At 36.4% G+C, this 13,780-nt stretch overlaps 1 protein-coding gene across 1 annotated transcript; it reads left to right on the forward strand.

The window, feature by feature from the left end:
* The first annotated feature begins 8,091 nt into the window (after positions 1–8,091).
* Positions 8,092–12,665, forward strand: LOC131051759 (LRR receptor-like serine/threonine-protein kinase RGI1). The gene is made up of 2 exons (XM_057986398.2): positions 8,092–11,920; positions 12,012–12,665. The coding sequence occupies exons 1-2, from the start codon at positions 9,067–9,069 to the stop codon at positions 12,515–12,517; spliced, it is 3,360 nt and encodes a 1,119-aa protein (XP_057842381.2). The 5' UTR covers positions 8,092–9,066; the 3' UTR covers positions 12,518–12,665.
* Positions 12,666–13,780: the final 1,115 nt, after the last annotated feature.

Raw genomic sequence — 13,780 nt, forward strand, 5'->3', positions numbered from 1 at the left:
AACAAGTTAAGAGATCTAGAATTTATCTTGAGTATTAATTCAATTCATGTGGGTTGAACCACATGTGTACTTTGGATTACTAAATATATATATATATTTATATATATATATATATATATATATATATATATATATATATATATATATATATATATATATATATAGTTCATACCACATCAAGTGGTTCAGAACGCTCTTCAATAACACTTAATATTTTGTCCTGATATTCACTATCTAGTCTCCACTTTTGAGACCGCCCTCGACGTGGAACTGTTTGAAGAATTAGGCCAACAACAATGACCAAGTGACTATACTGATATACCTTGTTTTCAATTTGGTATTCAGTGAAATGAATCCCATGTTGAACAATTTTAACTTGTTTGAAATATGTCCCTTGCACTACAACTGATCCTGCATGTACATGTATATAAGAAACGTGAGAAATTAAAAATTTCAGTGCGTAAGCGATTTGTACATGTACATATTCAAATCAAAACTCAAACCTATGGGAAATGGCATTCCATCACTCATCTCAGATTTTGATAAGTTCTTTCTCTCTTCTATGCAACACAATAAATAATAACTAACACCTTCTATATTTCCATCTTCTACTATGACTGCAAAAATATCTCCTGCAATTTGACACAAGTTAAATAAATTCTAAGTTATATGTCATTTTTAAGGAAATGTTTACATGTGTACATCATGTATGTACCTTTTTTAATCAATCCTGAAATATGATCGTAATCACCAGAAATCAAAGGAATGTGTTCAAAGTTTTCATCCTCATTTGAATCCTTGTATGTGTCAGAAACATCTAGTGGCACCATTTTCCATTCACTAACATATCCAAGCTCTTGGTTCTTGCAATCAACATAGTTTTCAAAAATGCATTCAGAACAAAAACATGAATAATCCCAAGTGTATAATGTCCATGGGCAATTATATGTACTCATGACACAATGCAAAGATCTTGTCCTCTCCACGCTCTTGCATCCATGCATTGATTTTCTATCCACATCTGCAAAATGTACATGTGTACAAGAATGTACATGTAGATCAAGTTGTTAAATTGAAACATTTGAACTAGGAACATTTTTTTTAAAATTAAATAAAATACTAAAAGAGAACACGTACCGGTTATCTCCCAAAACACTCTATATGGAATGGGTTTGTATGTTCTCGATGATGATTCCCCAGGATAATTAGGTTGCTCAAAGTGTTTCTTACACCATTCAACAACATCATGTGCATCTTCTATACATTCTCCTATGTACTTTATTTGATGCTTTCTTAGAGCATGTTTGATACAAGCTCCTGCACCATCATGTTCACCCTTTCCATGACCACTCTCAAAAAAACTCCAAACATGTGGTATTTTGTCATTTCAATGATATCTACATAGTGCATAAAATGGCCTCGAAGATTTGAATTGTGCCGCACATCCATCAGACCAAACAAAATGTTTAACTATTGTTATGCCTCTATCTTTTAAATATTCAAAAAACTTCTTAAAGCAATGTTGTACAAAAAGTGTGTCATGCTCCTTATCATCACTGATATAGAAGTGGTACTCTTTCTTAATGATACGATTTTCAAATGTACTATCAACACCATCCAAATTCATCTGTGCATGTCGATAACACACATGCACCAAAATAGTGATTTGCTTCAAAAAGTAATACTCTGATTGAATCTCTTTTTGATGTGCAAAAGAGTAATTCTCTGCGAAGTCAACTACAGATAGAATAGTTCCAAGTGGGAAAGTGTCTCTTAATCTTTTAAATTGTTATGCTTGCCACTTGGCAAAAAAACCATGGCATATGTATGGTTTTATCCTTACAAAAATTTTCCATAAATGTTCCAATAGGTATTTCCTCTTCTACATAATCTAGCCTTGTAGATTCCTTTCCAAATTTTGTTTCAAATTTTTTGTACTTGTAACTCTTGCAATTTACCATCTTCCTCGTGTCAGTATCTTCATCTCTCAAAGGCAATTTAGCCAAGTCCCCGCATGTTCCACAAATTCCTCTTATGCAATTTATTTGACTGGTTGCATTATCATCTGATTTATCACATAAGATGGATGCTATGAATTGACTTGTTCGTTTAGGAGGAGCATTTTCAAAACCATCACTATCTTCTCTAATCTTTCGAAACACCTGATAGTACAAGTCAAATTCAATGTGATAACGACAACAACAAGTTTCAAAAACTTTGTTTAACTTCACATAATATGGCCTTAACCGTTCAAACATGGTTTGTCCAATCTTTATATGAGGGTTTGTTTTAGTAAACAATACATACAATTCATGTTTTGTTGTGTCTATCCAATGTTTTACATGGAGATCATAATGATCAGGACCAATCCTTTGCTTGATAACATCTCTACTATTTGATGAAGGATGAGTATTATCATTCCAAAAACTTGTCACAAAGTTCCTAACAACATCTTCAATTCTATCAGAATGAGGAGCTCTACACATATTTGCCCAATTCCCTTCTGAGGTAGTATCATCCAAAATCTTTCTCCTTTTAACATATTTAGATATTGTCCTTCTACTAAAACCAAACTCAGATGACAGTGAAGAGATTTGTCTTTTTTGAGACAATCTTTCATTTACTAAAGATGTCAACATCACTCTTCTTGAAATGGTCTTATCTAGTTTTTGAGATTTTTTACCAATGTTCACCAAACCTTTCTTAACGTTATCAACAATAGATTTTTGTAGCTGAGAAGTTTTCCTCTTTTGACTTGTTGTATCTATACCCAACAATTTCATTGGATCTATTAAGTCTTTATGAGTAAGTATAATTGATAACAATTGAGCTTTTTCTAGTATAGTATCAAGATTGTTGAAACGAGACATTATTTCTTTTCCACTTTTATTCATTGACCTCCTTTTAGTATGTCTAGGTTCTTCACTGAGACGTTTCAACTCATCCACATCCATTTCAAGTAAATGATCTAAATTTTTATAAGAAATATTTCTCTTCACTTGTTTAGCTAGATCCACAATATGCTCATCCATATCAGTGGTAGGAGGTAAGGAGCCTAACCCCTCTCCTTCAAAGGTCTCCATTGGTTCAACTTGGACAATCTCCTCCCTATGTTCATCAACTATATTGTGTTCTTCAACAGGTTCATTTGCCTCGACTCTTGCTTCAGAACTCCATTCTTCTCGAGCCCGTTCTGAACATAATTTAAGAGTTTGTGTAAGGTTCTTGAATTAATCAGAGATTATTCAATTAGGTTTAAGAATAGGGGTGAATTTGGCTTAAAGCTTTGTAACATGTTAAAATTAGCCCGTTCAATTTGGTTTATTAAATTTAATTACTTTCAGGACCTTATTGTTATAACTCTAAATAAATTACCTATTTAGGTTTAAAGTTCAATTTGTTCTCAGGTTAGGATTAAAGTTCAATCTCTAATTTTGAGCAATAATTTAACACATAAAATAAAATTTTGATAAATTAGAAATTCCAATATTGAAAATTAAAAGTACAAATATTTTGATGCATGCATACGATAAAGGTGACCTCATATTAATTTGTTATGGACCATAATGTAGGTGGACTATAATTTGTCACATCTGTGTATATTTAAGACCTATTATTGCATGATAGACCTCCTAATCTGAAATGTGTTTGCGTGTAAGTGAAGTCAAATAGTTCACATAAATTATTCAACATGTTTAATAGACCTTATAAATTTATGTCACATTTAAGACCTATAATCAATGTAATAGTCCTAATAGGCCTTATTATTAAAATCAATATGACCACGTATGAAAAAATATTTCACAACTAATATACTTAACTCCCCTTAAGATAGATATATTATGTGATATTAAAGGACCTATCACATGAAATTACTTGTACATGTAGATTAAATAATCTATATATATATATATATATATATATATATATATATATATATATATATATATAATTTAGAACTTAGAAATTATGACATAATAGGTCTTATTAATTTTATGACTTAATAGGTCTTATCTATTATAAATGGACTTAATTATATAGGAGAAAAATGCAATTACACAACAAGCAAGTTGATGGAATTTGAAATTTGCAAATACACATGTATTATCTCAAATTAATTATGCTTTCCAATTAAAACAAGATTATTTTTAATCCTATTATTTCCAATTAATTTAATTAAGATTTTTTAAATTAATTTTCATTAAAAATATTAGATTTAAAATATTGAACTAATTAATTGTTATGTAATACACATTAAATTAAATAGAAATAAAATTAAAAATGCATACTTGCTTCAAGATATCTTTGTCTTCTTTGTTCTCGATATCTTTCTTCTGTTTCGGGAGAATAATTCCTTGAAGTCTTATTTTGCCTTCTCTTCTTGTTCCTCATGCTTTTACAAAAAACCTTCAAATTATTGCCCTCAAAATAATTTTAAAATGTCTTCTCTCATCCAAAAATACGAATTATTTTAATCATTTGTGTGATAAAAAATGAAAAAAATTATGGACATTTATACGACTCCTCAAATGAAACAAAAAAACAAAAAATGCGTCGGCCAGAGTTCGAACGAAACTCGATAGTTAAAAATGGTCGGGTTCGTTCGAACATGACCGTTACAAAAAAGTACGGGCCAAAATCAAGCCCATTGATTCGAGCGAATGGGGGTTCGCTCGAACCCCTTATGGTTCGAGCGAACCCCATTCGCTCGAAATACTGTTCATTCGAACCCTCCAATTAGAAGTTTTTCCCAAAAAATTTCAGAGTTCTGAAGAATTAATGACTTCGGAGCTCTGGTTCAAAGCACGAATGAAATAATCTTGATAACCCAAAAATATTAGATGGTAGTACTTGGAGCAAGCTTTCCAATGAGTATAATTTTGTTATATTTGGAATTTATTATGTTCTTATTTTTTTAATTTTATGGAAAATTGGTTTTTCACAGAACATGAACTTCTCTGTTCAACCCATTGGGAAAAATAAGAAACTAATTCAAAAAAAATTTGAAAAATATATATGCCCCTAGTATTGATGTCTTCTTTCTAACAAAAATAAATAAATTGAATTTCGATTTATATAGAACAAGTTATGTGTTCAAACGTAAACCTATGTCTGAATTATGACTAGTCGGACTTCAAAACTTTATAAAATGAAAAATATTGAATATATCACTATAAAACCAAATGCAAGCCCTGGATATTGATGTTACAAACAAAAATTCGAAAGAATTGAGTTTTTATCATTTATAGAAAAAAAGTTATGCATTTCGGGAGGCACATCACTTTTAAAAAATGTAGTTTGTTGTAAAAAACTACTTTTCGAGGGAGATGGAAAAAAAATTTAAAATCCTTCAAAAAATTTTGAAAAAAATGTATATAGAATCTACAAACAAAATGCTAGAAATCACTAATTTACATCATCTTCAAATTTTTAATAGTTTAAAAGTTATAGTTCTCGGAAGTTGAAGATTATTTTAAAAATGTACATCTTAGAGTCAAAAGTGGCAAAAAAGTGGGAACCATTATTGTGAATTCACCCTGGGGGGAATTGATCAGAATCCATCTTTAGAGGATCAATTATTATAGTGTGTGTTTATGGCCTTGAGTCAGGAGGGCAATGCTCAACTCATGGTACCTATTACTATATATGGAGGATGTTAAGGATGCTACTTTCTCTATGGGTGCTTATAAGGCACCTAGACCAAATGGTTTTCCCTTGGCCTTCTTTTACGAATTTTGGGATCTATTATGGGGTATGATTTAACTATAGTTGCTAGGTAATTCTTTCGCACAGGTAAGATCTTAAAAAAGTTGAATAATTCTTATATTGTTCTAATTCCTAAAGTATCAAATCCCTCATGTCTCTTTGAATTTAGACCTATCAGTTTATGTAATACAATATATAAAATCCTTTTTAAAGTCCTAGTCAATAGGATTAAACCAATGTTGGATAAAATGATTAAGAGGAGTTAGAAAGGTTTTGTCCTAAGTAGACAAATCCTAGATGCAACAATTTCAACAATGCCACCTCCCAAGAATGGTCCTTAAGATTGATATTTCCAAGGCTTATGATAGGGTGAAGTGGGATTTTCTTTTAAAAGTTGTAAGGAAGATGGGATTTCAACACAACCTTTTAGAGCTGATCAAGGAATGTGTAACCACTTTGAAATACTTTATTCTAGTTAATGGAGTCCCTGTAATACCCCTCTAACCTTCACACATTAAGGCAAGTATTATGATATTGAACCTACTCTTAATGTAGATAAAGCAAATAACATTCACTGTTATATTGGTGAATGGATCTTACAATATACTTATATCTAATACATGAGATGCAACCCTTAGATGGTATCCCTAGTCTAATCACAAGTCTTAGCTTCTACATACATCATGTAGTGGGATGTGACAAGGTTTTCGAATTTGTCCCTATATCTGTTTCCTACAAACATTAATAACCCTCTAATATTGTGAAGCTACAAACCTTCAAAACATTAGTAGGGATAGTCCAATTCATGATAGTGGTCTACTAAGATACTCCCACTAGATATGACATGCCCCAAGTACTTCACCTCAAACTAAAAGAAGTATCACTTTATTAAGTTGATAAAATGTCATTCTCTCTCACTTATTGTAAAACTTGATGCAAGTGGATTTCATACTCCATCGTTCTTGAATAAATCAAGATTTCATCTAGGAGCACTCAAACAAATTTACTTTTAGAAAGGTGTTAAACATCCCATTCATGGGACTCATAAACACCAATAAAGCACTTGTCAACCCAAATAGAACCATATTCAAATCATAGTGTCCATATTAGTTTTAAAATATTAATCAATGGATATTACCTCTTGATTACAAATTTTATGTTACCTAGATTGTAGATCATTTTAACGAACACTTTGGATCTCTTCATCTAATTGAACAAATAATCAATCCTTGGTAGAGGATATCGATTCTTTATCATCACCTTATTTAATTTTCTATGTTTGTAGTGCTTTGCCATGGTGTTCTATTAGGTGAAATTTACATCACAATATGTATATATGTATGTATGCAAGCTTTATGTCTTTTATTTCAATTTACTACATGTTTAATTATAATTTTAACTAATTCATTTAAATTAATTTGGATACGCATTTTCTATAACTAGAATATTAAAATACCATTTACGTTAAATTAATTTTATTTATAAGATACTCTATATATATTTCAAAGAGATTTTTTTATCTATTCATAATAACAAAACAAGTCATTAAATGTAAATTGATCATAATTAAAATACATCAATTATAACCTAATTTCAGATGTCAAAAATCATTTGTCAGTGTCTTATGTTTTTGTTTATAAATTCTATTTGAAAGATCATATACACCAGCTATAGAGCTCTAACTCAATTTCACAGGTCAAAAAATAACTTGTCTAGTCTAGTATTTATTTTGTATAATTATATATGGAAGAATCTTAAGATAAAGGGGACACTAAAGACACTAGGAATGGAAACAATTATTAAAATAAAATTACGCTTTAAAAAAGACGTCAAATATGAAATATATTATTAGGCACACAAGTTAGGGATGATGATGAAGATACATAATGAAAATCCCAAATGAGTAGCATCGTACACTCAAAACTAAAATAAAATGATAAAAGACAAATCGATGTCTTTCGTGACCATGACCTAATTAAATCCATCAACTTAATGCAAAATCTGCTGTCTTAACTCTAAACTCATTTCATCTTTGATTTTGTATGAGAAACTTGTGCACCATTAACATTAATTCTTCCTCCTCCTAGTGAGAAAATCATCTTCTAGTTGACTCGATCAGTTGGTTCCATGAATTTGGTGGGTTTGTGAATTTTTAGCAGTGAGTAAATCAGATCTTTAGCAAGTTAATCCACACTGAAATAATGAAGAATCTGAGTGAGTCCATAATAACCGACTTCTTGTTCGCTTCTTTTGATGATTACTGACTCAATGCCCCTTTATAAACCACGTAACTGATAAGACGTCCACAAAAGATGTGATTGGGCAGTAGCACCTCATCCACATCAGATGTGAGCTCCACCAAGCTTGTCTACCATGGTGGAAGAAATCTGCATTCGGGCAGTACAAATAATGATGCCCATGCTCTTGTCTTATGCATTCCCACAGCATAATGGCGCTGCACACAATACCCAGAAAGAAAAGCTTATTATATATAAAGGAAAAAGGTAGAAATCAACAGAAGAAGGTATATAATATGAGAGCTCCTGTCACAGGACAAATAAACTAGTGAAAGTAAGTGGAGGGTGGCATAAAGAAATTGGAGAGGTAAGTGGGGTGAGATTGGAAAAACTTAAAAATATGGAGGGTATCACGGACTGAGGCAAAAAAAGAAAAGAGATTTACAGAGTGGGGTGGTGGTGTAAGAAGCAGAGAGCATGTGGGCCGGGGCCCCTCTTCTTCTTCTCTTGTTCCTCTCATGTGCTTTCACCTCGTAGTTTGATCCAGTTGCATGCATTTACTTGTTGATGACACGCTAGATTCTGTCATCAATGATCATTCATTCATCCATCATCCCATCTCATTCACACACCAACTTACCAGGACACTTCCAAATGGGTAGAGTTGGATCAAAGTGTGTCCAGCCAAGATCTGGGTTCCTTGATAATATAATATATGCAAACGTACAGGGCTGTATCTGATAGCTTAAAATGGCTTGGTGGAGGATTCCCCAACTCCCCGGATTCCCGCAGCACAGCCCACTTCCTGAATTTGATATGTCATTTCTGCAAATAGTTTTAAATTGTCCCGATTTCCAGGTTGTGCCAATTTTATCATATAAAATGAACCCTTGGATCCAGCGAGAGGCCTGGTACATGTTGAGAAGGCTAGAAATACATTTATAATTGGTTGCCTTCAGATGAATGCATACTTAGGTCGGGAGTACTGGGTATGATAGGTATGACGCATTGTTAAAGAGTCTGAGCGTGCACACCGCCCAAAATTTATGATTGTGGGAGAGTGGAGTTGTTAGACAGAGACACAGTTAACTATGTTTGTGTAGGCTGTGATGCAATCGTCCCAATGTCGCTCCAGCCTTCTCTTTCCTTGGGGTGTCCGTCATCATGTAAAAAATTATGTCCGACATGGGATTGGGCCTTAATTTTATGCCTGGTCGCCATATTGGGAGTTGCAAGGGGTGATCCCCAAGCCCAGAGCCTTCTGTCGTGGCGAGAGACTCTCAATGGATCAGGGCTCATTACTTGGGATGCCCGAGAGCAGGGGCCGTGTGGATGGATTGGAATCTCTTGTTCTCCTCTGGGTGAGGTTGTGGATATTAATTTACAATCCATGGAGCTCATGGGTTCCGTTCCTTCTCAGCTTGGGGCCCTGACTTCTCTGCAGTCCTTGGTTCTCTCTGAGACTAATTTGAGCGGGAGTATTCCCAGGGAAATTGGGGATTACAGTGCTTTGATTGTCCTGGATCTGAGCAGGAATAGATTGACAGGAAGTATTCCTTTGGAGATCGGGAGACTGAATAATTTGGAGATTCTTATCCTCAATTCCAATGAGTTGGAAGGAATGATTCCTCCACAGTTGGGGAATTGTAGCAGTCTTGTGGATTTGGTGCTTTTTGACAATCAGCTGAGAGGGAAAATACCGGAGGATCTGGGCAGGCTGAGGAATCTGGAGATGTTTCGCGTAGGAGGCAATGGGAACATTGAAGGTGAGCTGCCACCCCAACTGGGAAACTGTAGCAATCTCACAATGCTGGGGCTTGCAGAGACCAGCATTTCTGGACGGATTCCAGGCTCCTTCGGAGCTCTGAAAAAGCTCAAGACGCTTGCATTGTACACTGCTCTGTTGTCTGGGCCCATACCTCCCGAGCTGGGAGACTGTGTTGCGCTTGAAAATTTGTATCTCTATGGCAACAGTCTCTCTGGATCGATTCCTCGGGAGCTTGGAAAACTTCAGAATCTGCAGAGGCTTTTCCTTTGGCAGAATAATTTGGTGGGCAGAATACCTATGGAATTGGGCAATTGCAGTGCAATTAGCGTCATGGACCTGTCTATGAATGCTCTCACAGGCAGCATCCCGGCTACCTTTGGAAAGATGAAGAATCTGGTGGAGCTTCAGCTGAGTGTCAACGAGCTAACAGGATCGATCCCCGCCGCCCTGGTCAACTGCAGCAGGCTCAACCAGCTCCAGGTGGATAATAACCAGCTTTTAGGTCAGGTGCCCCAGGAATTCGGACAGTTGAAGAATTTGACCCTGCTGTACGCCTGGCAGAACAGATTGGAAGGGATAATTCCTTCAAGCCTAGGTGATTGTCATAACCTTCAAAGCCTCGATCTCTCGCAAAACAACCTCACTGGAACCATTCCCACCAGCCTCTTTCAGTTGAGGAATCTTAGCAAATTGCTTCTTCTGTCTAATGATTTAACTGGCGTTCTGCCCGCGGAGATTGGGAACTGTAGTGCATTGGCTAGGGTAAGGCTTAGTGGCAACACTTTAAGCGAAGCAATACCCCGGGAGATTGGGAGGCTGAAGAATCTCTACTTTCTGGACTTGGCGGATAATCAATTTTCAGGCCCAATTCCTTCAGAGATTGGAGATTGCGTGGAGCTTCAATACTTGGATCTCCACATGAACCGCCTCACAGGGAGCTTGCCCGGTACACTAGGCCAATTGAGCAGCTTGCAGGTGGTGGATATATCCATGAACAAACTCGCGGATCCAATTCCCGCGGCAGCATTTGGGAACACAGCACTCTCTCTTAACAAACTCCTGCTGAGCAACAACGAGCTGTCAGGATTCATTCCAAAAGAGCTCGGCTTGTGCACAAAATTGCAGCTCCTGGATCTTAGCAGTAACCGGCTGACCGGCGGCATTCCACCCGAGGTGGGAAGTATAGAGGGCCTCAACATTGCATTGAATGTGAGCTGGAATTATTTGTCAGGATCTATACCTTGGGAGCTTTCCAGGCTCAGTAAGCTTGCAACCATGGATCTCTCACACAATATGTTGTCTGGAAACTTAACCGTTCTGGGTACACTGGAAAATTTGGTGTCCTTGAACGTATCGTTCAATAACTTCACGGGTCCCCTGCCTGACACAGGTTTCTTCAGAGGATTACCATCCAGTGTTTTCGCCGGCAACGCAGGACTGTGCAGCTCTTGTTTTTCTGAAGAAATTGATCCATCAATACAAGGAAGCCATTCGGAGTACTCGGGAGTGAAGCTAATCATAAGCCTGCTCTTTGGTGTAATTGCACTCTTGTTGTTTTTGGGCATTTTTCTCGTGGTCAGAACTCGGAGGGCACCCCATGAACAAGATGAATCAGACCCAGAAATCGGCTGGCCATGGCAGATGACATTGTTCCAGAAACTAAGTGTCTCGGTCGAAGATATAATAGATAATCTGGTCAGTTCAAACATCATAGGCAAGGGCTGCTCCGGAGTTGTGTATAAAGCCCAGATTCCAAACGGGGATTTAATAGCAGTGAAAAAGCTGTGGCCGTCAAAAACATCCGCGCAGCAGAGAGACTCCTTTGCAGCGGAGGTAAAGACTCTGGGTTCGATCCGCCATAGAAACATAGTAAAGCTCTTGGGCTTTTGCACCAACAGAACAACAAAACTTCTCATGTATGATTACATGCCCAACGGAAGCCTGGGCGGATTGCTGCATGAAAAGAGAGGGATGCTGGAATGGGAGATAAGATACAACATAATCCTGGGAGCCGCCCAGGGGCTCGCCTATCTGCACCACGACTGCCTGCCCTCTATAGTGCATCGAGACATTAAGGCCAATAACATACTATTGGGTTCTCGGTACGAGCCTTATATTGCAGACTTTGGCCTAGCAAAGCTCATGGAGTCATCAGACTTCAGCAAATCCTCAACCAACGTCGCAGGCTCCTATGGATACATAGCTCCAGGTTAGCCTAGTCACTCGCTAAACATTTTTGGTTTTGTTTTAGTGTCTGTTATGTAAAATTCAAAAAATTAAATGGTTTTTTGATGGTGCAGAATACGGGTACACCATGAAGATCACAGAGAAAATCGATGTTTACAGTTATGGAGTCATGCTATTGGAAGTCTTGACAGGAAAGCAGCCAATAGATCCGTCCTTCCGTGACGGAATGCATATTCTGGATTGGGTTAAGGAAAGCTTGGAGCATAAGAGAGATGCAGTGGAGGTTTTGGATCCGAGGCTGCAAGGAAGACCCGATTCTCAGATCCAGGAGATGTTGCAGGCACTGGGTACTGCTCTGCTCTGTGTTAATTCCAACCCGGAAGAACGACCTACCATGAAGGACGTGGCGGCTCTTTTGAAAGAAATAAAGCACGATTCTGACGACTGTTGCCCCAAGCACCACATTGATCTGCTTAAACAGACTCCGTCCCCTTCCCTTGCAGACCATTCTCGCTCCCCCTCCAGAAGTAGTACTTCCTTCAAGGACATAGCAGCAAATTATTCCCATTCTTCTCTTATCTATAACACTAAAGGCTCTGGCAAAATAGATCTGCATTAGAATATTCTTCCTGTTTTATTTTGTAACTAATGTTCCCTCACCGATTGTCATCTCAACTTGTGTATATCCTGGTTCAGAAATTCTTCTCTGTCATGGCTCTGAAACTAAGATTGTGCCTCTCAGAAACAAAATGTACTATTTCTAACGATCGACATGGGTTTTAGACGGTGTTATGGAGTTTATCCACGGACATTGATTGTCCTGTTATGAATGCTTCAGTTAATATTGTTGCTCAGGAATTAAAGACACATATTAATATAATCTTGATTGTAGTTCTTATGAAAACATCCAGGTCAAGTACATAAGTAGTACATAAGTAATTTAGTAGTAATGTTTGTGAGTCTTTTCACAATTTATTCAGTGAGGAGAAGGAGGAGAAAGTCGAAAAAATAAGAGAGTTTATTATCGAATTGAATAATAGAAGAGCAACACTTCGCAAAGAAAATAACAGCATCTGCTGTCTCATAGGTTATTTTTAATCTCAGCATCATTAAAAAGTCTTCTATTTTATTATGTATATGTATCTGCATTGCAGGAACTTTCTCTGCGCCTTCTGAATATGAATACTATTATGGTTGATGAGTTCATCAAGTACGCACGCTTTCTTTTCTTTCTAATATGTATCTGCATTGCAGGAACTTTCTCTACACCTTCTACACCTTCAGAATATGAATACTATTATGGTTGATGAGTTCATCAAGTACACACACTTTCTTTTCTTTCTAATGCTGGATCACATTTATTTTCTCTTACCAATAATGGGCCTCAAGCATGCCCTCTCTCAGCTTATAGTCTTTTATGCTTTTGGGTCACAGTCATAAAACCGTTGAATTTTACCTGGTTTCATTCCCACCAGTAAAATAAGATAAACCAATCAGTTGTTCTTTTCTATGAATAGAGCAATCATTTTGCAGGAGCTCATCCGACGTCAAATTTTGCACATTGCCAGCTAAAAGGAAAACCAAATGATGTGATATATAGGCATGTAAGCAATCACAGTGAAATTTGATGAGAGGACAATATGGGCTAGTGTGTCTGGTGACGTAATAGATGTTCAATAATTGGGTCTTGACAGGATTTAGAGTTATTATTGTTCACCCTGAAGTTAGAGATGAGAGGACATGAAGCAAAAGAATCCGATTCCACTACAGGAAGAAGCCATTTGACAAGATGTTTTTCCTAGTTTTGTCGATTGTCACCGTCCTTAGTTATCAAGTGGATGCACCGTGCATTCTCAACAGCCCTCAGAAAGTATGAAGCCGT

This window comes from Cryptomeria japonica, chromosome 2 (assembly GCF_030272615.1).
Source record: "Cryptomeria japonica chromosome 2, Sugi_1.0, whole genome shotgun sequence".
NCBI classification, from domain to species: Eukaryota; Viridiplantae; Streptophyta; class Pinopsida; order Cupressales; family Cupressaceae; genus Cryptomeria; species Cryptomeria japonica.

What these genes read in the sequence shown, in the direction of transcription:
- LOC131051759 (XM_057986398.2), top strand. Translation starts at nt 9,067, where the DNA reads ATGTCGCTCCAGCCTTCTCTTTCCTTGGGGTGTCCGTCATCATGTAAA. An exon ending in CTATGGATACATAGCTCCAG is followed by an intron (nt 11,921 to 12,011) that starts GTTAGCCTAGTC and finishes TTGATGGTGCAG; the next exon opens with AATACGGGTACACCATGAAG.